Below are 15,123 nucleotides of genomic sequence, written 5' to 3' on the forward strand. Positions count from 1 at the left end.
ATTGCACCATTAATGTGATTAACTACATCTCTGCTGGGACTACATACATTGACTAAAAACATAAAAAATATAAATTAATTGAGATGGTTTCTTTATGTATGCAGGGAGAAGTATGCCATGATGTTTGATGAGCCTGTGCTGCTGCAGTTGGGCTGGTGGTATGTGGCATGGGCTCGTGTGTCCGGACCCAGCAGTGACTGCGGCTCCCACGGTCAGGCAACCATCACCACTGATGATGGGTACGAACACACTTATTATTGTGATTATGTGATTATTTTAGCATTATAATTCTAGAAGGCAAGGATTTTCATCATGAACTCTCTCCTGCAGTGTGGTGTTTCAGTTCAAGAGCTCGAAGAAATCAAACAATGGTACTGATGTGAATGCTGGACAAATACCTCAGCTGCTGTACAGGTACATGAGAAATTTTAGTTTAGTTTTAGTTAGCCCATTACTTTGGTGTATCAGGTGTATTATTTCTTTCACATACCCATTTTGTTCTGATTTTCCAGGTTGCCCTCTAATGATGGTAACACATCCAAAGGAAAGCAGCAGACCAGTGAGCCTGTTCACATCCTCAAGCGTTCTTTCGCCAGGACCGTGTCCGTGGTATGTGTATACAAATGATTGCTCATGGGCCAATGATGTAAAGCTTTTTTTTTTTTTTTTCAGATCTAATAATTTCTTTGAAAAAAACAATAAATGCCATTCATATGGAAAATACAGAGTGCAGGCTGTACATAAAATATTTTATTAGCAGGGTTTTTCCAGGGTCAACAATAGTTTTCGGTGGCTGTACTCTTGTGAAAACTACAGTTGTAATCAATGAAGCAGTCTATGCCGTGCAGTGAATCTCTTATTGACATTGTGTTTATACTTGGTTGGTTATAATGAAAGGATTTGCGAGTGTGCAGAACTCGCGCTGAACAAAAACTCATGTTGAGCAGACTCAGACTAACGTAAACACATCTGATTTGCCATTACATTCACACGCTCAACTGATATGTTTGTAATTGGCTACAAGGCTCAATGCTGCAACAATACATTGTAAATAGAAACCTTTGATGCTCTAAACAGAGTGCAAACACAAACACTCATGGGAGTGTTTTAAAGTGTTTTAAAGCCGCAGCTATCAGTGGTTATAGTACTACACATGTTGAATGGCAGAACGGCAGATATCTTCACTTTAAATGACCAAATAAATGTTTGGCAAGACAAAGATTCATTTTGGTGGCCGCCAAAATATTTTCAATGCAGGAAAAACCCTGATTACATTTTACATGATGGTTACACCAAGTTACTGAACCCAAGTTTTGTTGAAAATCGCTTTTCAAAAATGTATCAAACTGACAGATTTCTTAAAATTGACAGATTTAAAATGACTGGTGACTCAATTAAAATGAATGTCTAGGTGGTTTAACTGACTGTAAAAAGTTTTATTAAAGGCTGAAATTCTTTAAAAGCAGTGAAGCAGTTTTGTTTGAAATATTCAAATATTAAATTAAGATTCTGCCAAATCAATGTCGGTGTGGTATAACATAAATGTTTGAAGCCCCTTTTTAGGCAAATTGGAAATAATTTCATAGAGCCCTATGACCAGAGAGTAAAAAAACAAACAAACGAAGGCAGTTTGACAGTTTTTCGACATGGCAAGGTCAAATGGAATGAACGCAAAAATTTGTGAAATGGAAAAATATTAAAAATAATAACATTTTTACACCTATATACAGGGTGTACAGAAAATATTTTATTACTTTTTACTTGATGGTTACACCACTTACACAAAAACATAAGCTGTCATAAATACATTATTACTTACCACTAGATTATAAATAGATTTCTTTTTCACCATCTCTGGCATCCTTGTTTGTCTTTGATCCGTAAATGTGCTCATGCTGATAGTTTGACCTGCAATTTCCTGAAAAGGAGATGTAAGCAATACTAGCTTGTATTTTCATATAATATCCTTCTGTCTTAAAAGAAATTGGCAAGGTACAGATGTACAGAAGCCAATTCGGAAGGGTTTGTACTTCAGTGTATTTAAGGAAATCTCTTGACTATTGGCGCTTTTTTCCAGGCGGCCTATCCATTTGGTGCAGTCAAACGAACAAGTCAAGTTAATAATGGGTCAGATCCTTGGTTCATTTCCAAGTTGTGTGTGTTTGTTCTTGTCTCAGGACTGTTTTGAGTCTCTGCTGAGTATCCTTCACTGGAGCTGGACCACGCTGGTGTTGGGAGTGGAGGAACTGAGGGGACTAAAGGGTTTCCAGTTCACAGCCACCCTTCTGGATTTGGAGCGCCTGCGGTTTGTGGGCACCTGCTGCCTGCGACTGTTGCGTGTCTACATTTGCGAGATCTTCCCCATTTCTGGTATTATTCCTTCTCTGTTGTTTAAGGGATTGTTAAAGTGGCGTCCCACTAGCTGTTTGCCAGCTAACAACTGAAAATTGGCTGAAAAATTATCTAATGGGATGCTGAACTAAATTCCTAAAGATCTTAAATAGATGATATAACAAACATCTTAATTATCATTTTAAGAGGTCTTCTATTTGGGGATGGAAAAACGGGAATCGCGAAACAGCCTAATGTGAAAAGACTTCAACTTCAAAAGACTACGATTTCATTGAATGAAAACGAGCGCTGCACTTTTCAAAGTAAAAATGTGCGCTGTTACTCATTGTACAGGCGTGTGGTTTTTGAATACCGCAAATCTATGCCAACTTTTGATAATTCAGCAACAGTAGATCATTAACAATGACAATGTTAAACTTTATGGTGTTTATATTTTAATATGTTGTAGATGGTTGTAAGAGTGCATATTTTAGCTCCCTCATCTTTTTGAATGAGCAGCCAGCAATAGTAAAGCATAGACATTTCAAAATAAGAGTCCTGGCATATTTCAGGCTTGTTTATAATTAAAAGTCTGGCAATATGCTTGAAGCATTTTTTTCCCCTTTATTATTATTAGTAACTTGGTCACACAAACTGTATAAATAACATTTAACTCAAAGTAAACTATTGTAGCTTCGGTCTAGCCTGCCCCGTCACAGGAAGGAAAGACTAAGAACATTATATAACACAAACTATTCAATATATAGATTTTACTAGTATCTGTTTTTTACAGTTATATACAGTTTACACACTATAAAGTAGGTCCATAAATAAGTACTTAATTATTTAATACAGTTTGAAATAGAAATATTTAAAAACCCAGTGTACGTTTTGTATTCTAATAATTTCATTAATTTTGCTTGTAAATGTCTCCTTGTATCGTATTGTACTCCTTAAGAGCACATCTGCTCCTTGGGGAAAAAAGTAGGTATTAAGCTTTGTTAAATTGATTTTGAGCACTGCTGTGGCTCTCTGACACTGTACTACTAGATCTTGTCACCTGGTCTTATTGTTATAGACTAAATCTGTGCTGTCACTTCTTGCTGAGTCGTACAGTCGATGTCACAAGTGGAATTCCCTTGAGTTATCAAATGTAATCTACATTGATTGCCAGGGTCTCATGTCACACTAGTCCTTTAAGCACATATAATGAAGAGGAAAACTGCTTTAGGCCAAAGGCATAATCTTGAGCACCTTTAACTGACAGCATACTGTTTGGACTGTTTGTCTCTTACCTAGCCAGTACCAAAGCTGTTGTGGAGGAGTCCAGCAAGCTGGCGGAGTGTGTAGGAAAGACACGTAGTCTCCTGAAGAAGATCCTATCAGAGGGGATGGACAACTGCCTAACCAAGCTGGACAATGACCCGCAGGGATACCTGAGTCAGCCCCTCACGCTGCTTGAGGCCGTGCTGCAGGAGTGCCACAACACCTTCACTGCCTGCTTTCACTCCTTCTACCCCACCCCAGCCCTGCAGTGGGCCTGCCTCTGTGACCTGCTCAACTGCCTGGACCAGGTATCAAAATTGTTAAAGATTCTAGAGTTGTAGTTGGAAGTTGCTTTTTAAGGTAGGGACACACCAATCCCATGCCAAAGAACTAGCACTGATAAAAGCCTACTGTGTTGTCGCCTGCGTCAGGGCAAAAAAACTGCAAGAGAACTACAGCTGACTGTCAGTCAGCACGCACATTATGCGCCTGCGTGTAAAGAGTTTTTTCTTATATATTCGTCTATATTCATAATTCAGAAAGGGAGACTGTGACTGCAGGCTGCAGATACACAAACCGTAAACAAAGCAGCGTTTTGAATTTGAATATCATTAATGCTGATCACTTTCTATATTCTACTCGGCTCACGTTAATATTAAATATTTGCCTGGGAACACTCAGGTACATGATGTAAAATTAGAACAGCTTTCTGTCTGAACCTCTTTGAGTTGTTTGCTAACTGTTTTGCTATTATTCTTGCGCTTCGACTCGTTCACTAAACTAAAGAAAAGCCAATCAGAGTTCTCTCTCGTCCGGCGGTCCGACACCGATTCTACATGCTGAATCAGCCCAAAAAAACCCAACGGTATCTGATTAGAGCCAACGATGCAGAACACACCAGGAAAACTTAGTCGGCCGATGCTTAAAAACGGTCTGACGCTGCCCGATGGCTGATCTTTGGCTTGGTGTGTCCCGAGCTTTAAGGGATAATCCGCCCAAAGTTATAGACTTACCCTCATGTCGTTCCAAACATGTTTGACATTCTTTCGTCTGTGGAACACAAAAGGAGATATTTTGAAGAATGCTGGTAACTAAACAGTTTCGGGTTCCAGTGACTTCCACTGTATGTAAAACATACAGTGGAAGTCAGTTACCCCAAACTGTCTGGGCATCAAAATTCTTGAAAATGTTTTCTTTTATGTTCAGCAGAAGAAAGAAAGTGAGTAAATGATTTCAGAATTTTCATTTTTAGGTGGGCTATCCCTTTAAATTAGTAAACGGCTGATGTGGTCTCATTTTGGCCAGTCTATAAATCATATATGGATGAATATCATTAAACCCATCAAAAACATTTCCAGGTCATAGTTTCACTCAACATCAAAAGGGAGAAGGGAGAATTGAATTTGAGCCCTATTTTAGGACCATTATTTCTTTTGCATTGATATCTATCTATCTATCTATCTATCTATCTATCTATCTATCTATCTATCTATCTATCTATCTATCTATCTATCTATCTATCTATCTATCTATCTATCTATCTATCTATCTGTCTGTCTGTCTGTCTGTCTGTCTGTCTGTCTGTCTGTCTGTCTGTCTGTCTGTCTGTCTGTCTGTCTGTCTGTCTGTCTGTCTGTCTGTCTGTCTGTCTGTCTGTCTGTCTGTCTGTCTGTCTGTCTGTCTGTCTGTCTGTCTACATGACAAAAACACATTTCACGTCAAAATTAAAAGAAGCATATATGTATCTATATATTGTATGTATATGTGTGTGTGTATATAATATAACATAACATAACATAACATATAACATAACATAACATAACATAACAACATAACATAACATAACATAACATAACATAACATAACATAACATAAACATAACATAAACATAACATAACATAACATAAACATAACATAAACATAACATAAACATAACATAACATAATATAATTTGGAGGTGAAATGTGACCTAGATATGTTTTTGTGAGAATTACCTCTTTAACTGAGAGGCTTTTTCAGCTGAACCACTTTCAGTTCCCAGCTCTCTCTGCAAATGAGCCACTTGACAGATTTAGGCCTGATAAATTTGAGCTCTAAAATATCAGCAATGAAACTCTTAATCAGAAAGATTGTCTCCAAAAAACAGCCTCCATATATTTTCTTTTTTGAATTTCTGAGGAGTACAGTTGTTACTTTATTGGTATTGGACATATAGTCCGGTTAATTGCAACAAGGCTCTGCTAATCATGACATTGACCTTCATGTTGACCTCCAGGACATTCAAGAGGCAAACTTCCGCACGTCGAGCAGCCGTCTGCTGGCTGCGGTGATGTCAGCACTGTGTAACACATCAGTCAAGCTGACCTCCATCTTGCCCATCGCGTACGACGGTGAGGTGTTACTGCGCTCCCTCGTCAAGCAGGTCAGCACGGAGAATGACTCTGCCCTCGCTCACCGTTTCCCCCTGCTGGTGGCACACATGGAGAAACTCAGCCACGTGAGTACCATCTTCTGTTCAAACATTCTTAAAATTACAGCATTTTATTAATGCTCATCTGCCTCAGCAGTTACAAAATACTCTTTGTCATGTTTTGATCAGACGGAAGAGAATCTCATGGGCATGACGACTTTCCGGGAGGTTCTGGAGAAGATGCTCGTCATTGTGGTGCTTCCTGTGAGGAAGAGTCTGAGGAAGGAGGTTGAGCTCTTTTCTCCTCATCTGGTGTCCAACACCTGTGGCCTGCTGGCCAGTATTGTCAGTGAGCTGACCGCCTCTGCTCTCGGCTCTGAGGTTAGAAGGACAAATCTCCTACTTCTCTCTCATTCCTCTCTTCCTCACATACACACACTTGTCCTAGTGTCTTTGTCCGCAGAGCATTCGCCTGCTGCTCTAATTGCATTACAGCCACCAACTGGCCATAAAAAGCATTTAGTTGGAGGAAAAAATCACTGCGTTTCATGAGATCTTGATGTTCATGAATTTGTATCCCTAGAGCTCCACAGACAGCTCTGTGCGTCTGTTATTCTGAAAGTTCAAAAGATCCCTGTCCTATGTCCTTTATTTAAAAAAAATAAATAAATATATAGTTTATAAGGTAAAATTAATGTTTTTTTTACTCTTCACACATAAATAAACATAATAAGAAATAATAATAATAAAAAAACAAATATATAAATTAAAATATAAAATAAAAAAAAATATTATCGTATTAACGTAATTATTTATTTATTTGTTTATTAATATATATTTAAGCGTTTCCCCCAGGCCATAATTTTTATTCTGATTTGTGTATGTTTCTTTTAGATTGTATTTCTGTTATTCTTATGTTTTATTTATGAGTGTAAAGTAAAAAAAATTTTTGAATTTAAGTGTATATATTTTATATATAAAATATATATATAAAAAAAAGATATATATATATATATATATATATATATATATATATGTATATATATATATATATATGTATGTATATATGTATGTATATATGTATGTATGTATATATGTATATGTATATATGTGTGTGTATATATATATATATATATATATATATATATATATATATATATATATATATATATATATATATATAATACAATGGCATGTTACTTTCAGTTATAAATTAAGTTTGATTTGGTATTAGCATTGTTGTAGAAATGGTATGATCATTTTCAATTTAATTTAATTTTAGTACTGAAGTGCCTATATTTTTAATGACATATTTTGTAATCTAATCAATAAGAGTGTGCTACTCCAACTGTTTAAAACATTTTACCATTTTTAAAAGCATTCACTGCTGTAGATTTATTTCCCATCATCAGCATAAAAATGGAAAGTACACAGATTCAACCTCGCCTGCTCATGCGGGATTGTTCTAGTAGGAAGCTGAGTCATGAGCACAGGTGTGTCCTCCACAGGACCACAACAAGTCTACTGCAGTCCGTCTCTCTTTCTGACGACATTGGAAAAGACCGTTGGCTCATTGCCATGGTAACTGGCATGTCATGCTCTGTTCGTGTATGTTATGGAGACTGTTACAGCTGCTTTGCTTCTCTTTAACTCTGTTTATTACCAAAGGTGGAATATAAATCGTATGTGGTCTAGTAGAGTTACAAAAATGGCATCCAGTCTCTGCTGTTTGTAATAGCACAGGAAGAGCAGGGTTTTAGGTGTTGGTTGCCATGGAGGCTCCTGTTCAATAACAAAAAACATCCTCTGTTATTCTTTTCCTACTGCCACCTGCTGGAAGAACATGTGAGAGTTCATCTTAAAAGGATAGTTTTTATTTTCAAATGAACTATCCATTTAATGTGTTGCAACTCCAAAACAAATTTAAAATGTAAAAATGCCTCTACATTAAATGTAAATTCTGGTCTACACTTTCTGTCTAAATTTCTTGAATGTTGTTGTTCAGGTGGATGGGCTGAACTCTTTGCACTCAGTGAAGTCCACCCCCAACCGCTTCACTAAGACCAGCCAGGGACGTAGCTGGAACACAGGGAACGGCTCTCCTGATGCCATCTGCTTCACTGTGGACAAGCCAGGGGTGGTGCTGGTGGGTTTCTGTGTGTACGGAGGAGGAGGCATCCATGAGTATGAGCTGGAGGTGCTCGCTGATGATGTAAGTTCTTTTCTATTTTCATCACCTTGTGGCTCATGGGGATAGTTTACCCAAAACGTTTACCTAAAAAAAAATGTTCCCATAATTTACTCGCCCTCATGCCATCCTAGGTGTACGTGACTTTCTTCTTTCAGATAAACACAATCAGAGTTATATTAAAGCTGCAGTCTGTAACTTTTGGTGCTTTAGTGGTTAATAAACAAAACTGCATGCAACTTGTGGAAGAACATTGTAGCCAGAGCTACTTATCTCTGTTTATGTCTGATGAGTCACACAAGTACTGGGCTACTCTGCAGAGGTGGCAACCCGACTGGTCTAAAATAGTCTGAATATAAACACGTATTATAGGTGTACCGTAGTGATTCAGGATAAGACAAAATCATGGTTTGGAAAAAGGATTCATGATGTACTCGCTTATTATATAATTTTTGTCAATTTTGAACAAAAGTTACAAACTGCAGCTTTAAATAATATCCTGGCTTTCCCAAGCTCCCAAGTTTTGAAGCTCCAAAAAGCAAATCCATCCATCATAAAAGTAATCCATATAACTCCAGTGGGTTAATAAATATAGAAAATTATCCATATTTTAAAACTTATAAACAATAATCTATGAGGGCCTGTGAACGAGCGTACGAACGTTGCAGAAAGCCAGTGATTATAGTTTATAAAGTTTTAAATATGGATATTTTTCTGTATTTATTAACCCATTGGAGTCTTCTTGAACAAAAACAATTTACAGTGGGACTTGATTTTGAGCATCGAGAATTGATTGGATGGTTGTGGTGTACTATTGCTGTGATGTCATGTGAGTTACAGGTTATCCCGTCCTTGCTCCAGTAAACACATCATCAGAGAAGTACGGTGGCCCAGTAGTGCACAACACAACGAAATTAAAAAAGCAAACATAAGTTCACAACACAACAAAATCAAGCCACAACACAATTAAATCGAGCCACAACGCAACGAAATAAAGCCATAACACAACGGAATAAAGCCACAACGCAACGAAATAAAGCCACAACACAACGGAAATGCTCCCGACCACTAGGGGGCTCTCAGAGCTCGTTAATATTAGTATTCCTTGCCAATGTTCTTTAACGTCAACAGTCTTACAAAAATATCAATACCATGATTACTTTTAAGTATGTAAACGTTGTATATCGACGTTAAATATTAATTCAAAATCACTTAAATACACAATAGCTTCATGTTTATACTAGGGCTGCACGATTAATCGCATGCTATTCTCACGCGCATTTCGTCAGTAAAGCCAGTTCCCTGATTACCGCTAAATCGCCATCACCTGTTTTTAAACGGAGCGCCTTTTATTAGACAGAGCCGTAGTTCACAGACAAGCCACGCAATATCGCGTTCATTATCGCAGGCGATTCATCTGCGATATGAACGCGATATTGCGTGGCTTTTCAGTGATCTACGGCTCTGTCTATTAAATGCCGCTTCATTTGAAAGCAGGTGATGGCGATTTAGCGGTAATCAGGGAACCGGCTTTACTGACGAAATGCGCGTGAGAATAGCATGCGATTAATCGTGCAGCCCTAGTTTATACCTGTGAATGATTTGACGAAGGGAACGTCTGACAATTCCACCAAGTGGTTAAAACGTATAATTTGTATTCATTTCAATGACTTTGTTTAACATTTAAAAACATGTTCAAATTCCAAAGTTTGTTACTTCCTGTTGGTAAGACTGACAAGCTTTGTAATTTGAACACGTCTGTTTTTAAATGTTAAAAGTAATTTTAATGAATACAAATTATACGTTTTAACCACTTGGTGGAACTGTCAGACATTCCCTTCATCATTCCCCGTGGTAGCGTGTCATATCATTCACAGGTATAAATATGAAGCTATTGTGCACTCAAGTGATTTTGAATTATTATTTCATGTCGATATACAGTGGTTATATACTGTTGAAACTAATCGTGGTAATCATATTACTGCCGACTCTATAAAACATTGGCAAGGAATACTAACAATACCGAGCTCTGAGAGCCCCCTAGTGGTCGGGAGCATTTCCGTTGTGTTGTGGCTTGATTCTGTTGTGTTGTGGCTCAATTTTGTTGTGTTGTGGCTTTATTCTGTTGTGTTGTGAACTTATGTTTGCTTTTTTAATTTCATTGTGTTGTGCACTACTGTACCACCGTAGAGAAGAGATGAGATGTTGCTGCAAGAGGGAGGCATGTGAATTAAAAATAATAACAATGTGGTACAGATAAATCATTTATAATAACTACTGTAATATTCCATAAAACATGAATTATCCTTTTTGATTTCAGAGTGACTTTAATGAATGCGAATATAGGGAGGAAATTGAACAAAAGGAGGAAAAATAAACATTCACAGTAATTTGCATGTAAAAAGACAGAGGATGTGAGAAGAGAAACGAGATTCCATGTGTAGTCCAGTGGAATAGCTTGTTAAAATCATGGCAGCTCACAAAACAGAATACAAAGCCAACATATAGCTTAATCCAAATTTATGGGCTCACATTCCTCACATTCTGGCATGAATCAAAATGGTTCCCCGTGCTTTACTAATGTCCTAATATCCATGTAAAACAGCAACCTTCACATGAGTAGTAATGTGTTTGGTGTACCACCACAATTGTACAGAGCACAGCCCTGCTCTACAACAGACAGTCTAAATTGAGTCGTGTAACTTTGTTTGGTCAACTGTGTTTAATTTGATGATGAATAGGTTGCAGTGTAAAGTTAGAAAGGCTAGAACTGAAATGGTATGTGCATGTGCATGTTTGTGTGTGCTTCGCTTTGGAATATAAGTTTCAGCACGTTCCCAAATTATAAAAACGTGACTTATATCCTTATGGTGCCAGGTCGGTTTGGGTCGAACTTGTTGGGTGAACCATTCTTGTAAGTTAGAGCATGTGAATGAGTTCTCCCAATGTCTTACCCTGTTGTTTTTCTCTGTGTTCCTGTTCTGTCCATCTGTCCTGTTTTATCAGGCTCAGACGGAGCACCCTGGAGATTCCGCCCACTCCCACAGATGGACGTCTTTAGAACTGGTCAAAGGCACTTACAGCACTGATGACTCCCCCAGTGACATCGCTGAGATCCGTCTGGACAAAGCTGTTCCTCTGAAGGTGCGAATTTTACGCATTAATCGCGCAAAGTATAAACTTCTCTTCGGCACAAACTCACTTTTACCCTGTTGCTCTTGCAGGAGAATGTGAAATATGCTGTCCGTCTGCGTAACTATGGCAGCCGCACAGCCAATGGGGATGGAGGCATGACCACCGTACAATGCTCTGATGGAGTTGCCTTCACCTTCAGCACCTGCAGCCTGAGCAGCAATGGCACCAACCAGACCAGAGGCCAGATCCCTCAGATTCTCTATTATAGGTCCGTACTATATATTCTTTTATCTGCCTACAAAGGAATTTATAAAGGATGCAACATCTTCTTAACTGCTATTGTTTGTTGCAGGAGTGAATATGATGGTGACCTGCAATCACAGCTGTTAAGCAAAGCCAATGAAGAGGATAAGAATTGCAGCCGTGCTCTTTCTGTAGTCAGCGTGGTGGTTCGGGCGGCCAAAGACCTCCTCCACAGGGCCTTTGCTGTGGACGGTGAGGATCATTTCCTTAGATTTCGCAAATAGTTTCCCATTTGCTATAGGTTTCACAGAAACATAGTGCCAGCCCACCCTCACGCCATTTGTTGAGCTCATGGTATGATAGAAATAAGAAATAATATTTTGCAAAACACATGAACATTTTGCATTATAAGATTATTTTAACTTCATGATAATTAAGCATAACATTACCCTAATGAAAATTATTATCTCATTAGATTCATCATTGAGATAATGGGAATTAAAAGAAAAATCTAAAGTAAGCTGCATTACAGGAATGAAAATTGGGGGAAAATGTCATAAATACATAAAACACATAAAATTATGTAAAAATTTCTGTTTTGTTGTGTATCCTCATAAGCACAAAATCTATATTCTAGATTGATCTATATTCATTTTATATTTCAATTTTTATTTGCTTTTTTTTTTTTAAGAAATCAATACTTTTATTCAGCAAGGATGCATTAAATAGATCAAAAGTGACAGTGAAGACATTTGTAAAATTATTTCTTATTCAAATAAATGCTGTTCTTTCTGAAATTTCTGTTCATCAAAGAATCCTGAAAAATCACTATCACGCAAAAATATTAAGCATATTAAACTGTTTGATAATGTCAGTGATAATGATAAGAATGTTTCTTGAGCAGCAAATGAAATCAGCATATTAGAATGATTTCTGAAGGATCATGTGACACTGAAGACTGGAGTAATGATGCTGAAAATTCAGCTTTGCACATTTTAAAATATATTTAAATAGAAAATGGTTATTTTAAATTGTAATAATATTCCATTATATATACACAATTTATAGTTTTTCATTTGATTTTTGGATGACCTGGGTTGTTTTTGTGAGATTTACCCTTAGATCAGCATCATTAGTTATTTGCTATCAGTCTGTTCGATATACATTGATTGATATTATTGATGTCTCTACAGTCGAAGACATTCCTGAACTCCTAAGTTCCTCCAGTCTCTTTTCGATGCTCCTTCCACTTATTTTGGCGTACATCGGTCCTGTGGCTGCATCTGTTCCTAAGGTAAGGGAGTTTTTCTTTCTGCAATTGGCAACCTTGGGTCTTGATGTGATAATGATCAATCTCCTCCTCTGTTTAGTTTTCTCACGATACCTTCGCCTAACTGTTTTAAATTTCATCATTTTCTATTAGGCTGCAGTGGAGGTGTTTGGTTTGGTTCAGGAACTTCTTCCGGCTGTTTCTGCCCTGAACCAGAAATATGCACCACCTGCCTTCAATCCTAACCAATCCACAGACAGCACCACTGGGAACCAGCCAGAGCAGGGCCTATCAGCTTGCACCACCTCTAATCATTATGCTGTCATAGAGAGTGATCACCCCTACAAGCAGGCTGGTGTCACCCAGTACAAGGTACAAAATTAGTGTTCACTTCCTGATATTCAACAAAATATTCCATCTATGGGGTTTATTTTGTAATATGTGGTTTTATTGTTAATATTTTTTATGGTTATGATTGTCCTTGTGTGTGGTTTTTAAAAATGTAACCAATGGACTGTTGTTAGTGCTTAATAAACATATAAATACAAGTAGAAATTGTATTGTATTGTATAATTTCATAGTTTAATGTGTGTTTTTGCACTTTTGACTTCTGCATTTGTGACTTAAACCAGGGTTTTTCCTGCATAGAGAATTACGAGGCGGCTGTCTCCGTCAAATTTTGTGCCGCCTCCGGCTGTCGAGGGTTGACAACTCAGACAGGCAGTCACAAGCACAAATACCCCTTTACCACGGTTCCGTTGTGGCTTCCTGGCCTGTGTCCATTCTCGAACCGTTCCGCCCATCCCCACTGCAGAAAATGGGGTTCCGTGCCAAAAAGATCGCTTTCACTCTGGCCTTACAACTTGCTAGCCTCGAAGGGCATTCTCAATGACATTCTGCGAGAGTGCACGAAAGTGATGCGCGGATTGCAGTTATATCCGCATCAGATAATCCGCCGGGTTGGGCCGGCCAAGTACTACAAAATAACATTCCAAGTAATTGCGGGTGGATGAGAGATAAATCATTTATGTGTTGATTTTAATAAAGACACAGAACTCTCATTTGGTAAAATGCACGGGTTGTGCGTCACTCTTTTACTTTTGTTTTCAACGACAATGCATTTCTATTCAAGGAAAACAAATCAAGGAAAGCATATGCCTAGAGCACCTTCTAGTGGTCATTATATAAAACACAAAGGACTCCACATGAGATATTGCTTAACAGCTTTACCTAAAAATATACATAAGCTTAACAGAAATTATTAGTGTTTTTTTCAACAATGATGTAATGAAACAGTGACAATTTTAGTTTGAAGGGAGTAAAGCCTGTGTTTAGGCTATTAAGGAAATGTAATTTTGCCAAAGAAGAACTTTTATTTTAAATATTTACTTAAAGGGATAGTTCACCCAAAAATGAGAATTTGATGTTTATCTGCTTACCCCCAGTGCACCCAAGATGTAGGTGACTTTGTTTCTTCAGTAGAACACAAATGATGATTTTTAACTCCAACCGTTGCCGTCTGTCAGTCAAATAATGCTAGTGGATGGGAACTTCTACTATAAGAGTAAATAACGCACTATGACAGCGGCAGTGATGTCTTGCGCTGGGGGTAAGCAGATAAACATCAAATTTTCATTTTTGGGTGAACTATCCCTTTAAGTGTCATATGTTATTATATCATCATGCTTAACACTGAGAATTTGAATAATTATTTTGTGATGATCAGGTGCAGATACCTAAATCAGAGAATATTGTAGGTTTGGGAAGTTGGCGGGTGGATGATTTATTTTTAACAGCGGATTTGGGTGATGTTAGAGCTGATCTGCACATCTCTAGTACACAAGCCCTATAGAGTCCCCTTTAAAGTTGAAGTACAAGACTTTTTCTTTGTTCAATTTGCACGCTTAACATGGTTTGGAGCACTTAATTTTGAACTCTCAAAGTGCACCAGATTAATGAATTTATCTTTAAATTTATCTTTATCTATAGGGAAAGAGGTACAACCACCACCACCACATAAAACACAAAATCCTTCGGGAAACATTGTATATATAATAGTGTTCTCAAAATACAAATCTTATTCTCTTAATATTAAAATACCTAAAATATGTGCTTGTAAAAAATTTTTTTTTTTCTGCCGTGATCAGGATTTTACCATATCCGCCTGAAAAAACCCTGTTAAACTAAACCATCAGTTTTACTGTTGTAAAGGACACATACATTAAAAAAACGTAATGTTGAGCCCTTAGCATCATTTTATAACACACTATCAGCTGCCTA

The 15,123-nt window shown here is 37.5% G+C and overlaps 1 protein-coding gene across 19 annotated transcripts in view; it reads left to right on the forward strand.

Annotated features, from left to right (window-relative positions):
• mycbp2 (MYC binding protein 2) overlaps positions 1 to 15,123 on the forward strand; it is a 115,701-nt gene that overhangs the window by 50,252 nt on the left and 50,326 nt on the right. For all 19 annotated transcript variants that reach the window (XM_067408849.1, XM_067408852.1, XM_067408856.1 and 16 more), the window contains 13 exons: positions 105 to 239; positions 331 to 414; positions 513 to 609; positions 2,178 to 2,370; positions 3,631 to 3,905; positions 5,873 to 6,094; positions 6,197 to 6,388; positions 8,013 to 8,219; positions 11,202 to 11,339; positions 11,420 to 11,598; positions 11,683 to 11,825; positions 12,767 to 12,867; positions 12,997 to 13,215. In XM_067408849.1, coding sequence (XP_067264950.1) covers positions 105 to 239; positions 331 to 414; positions 513 to 609; positions 2,178 to 2,370; positions 3,631 to 3,905; positions 5,873 to 6,094; positions 6,197 to 6,388; positions 8,013 to 8,219; positions 11,202 to 11,339; positions 11,420 to 11,598; positions 11,683 to 11,825; positions 12,767 to 12,867; positions 12,997 to 13,215 — 2,185 coding nt within the window. The remainder of the gene's footprint in view (positions 1 to 104; positions 240 to 330; positions 415 to 512; positions 610 to 2,177; positions 2,371 to 3,630; positions 3,906 to 5,872; positions 6,095 to 6,196; positions 6,389 to 8,012; positions 8,220 to 11,201; positions 11,340 to 11,419; positions 11,599 to 11,682; positions 11,826 to 12,766; positions 12,868 to 12,996; positions 13,216 to 15,123) is intronic.

This window comes from Chanodichthys erythropterus, chromosome 14, assembly GCF_024489055.1.
Source record: "Chanodichthys erythropterus isolate Z2021 chromosome 14, ASM2448905v1, whole genome shotgun sequence".
NCBI classification, from domain to species: Eukaryota; Metazoa; Chordata; class Actinopteri; order Cypriniformes; family Xenocyprididae; genus Chanodichthys; species Chanodichthys erythropterus.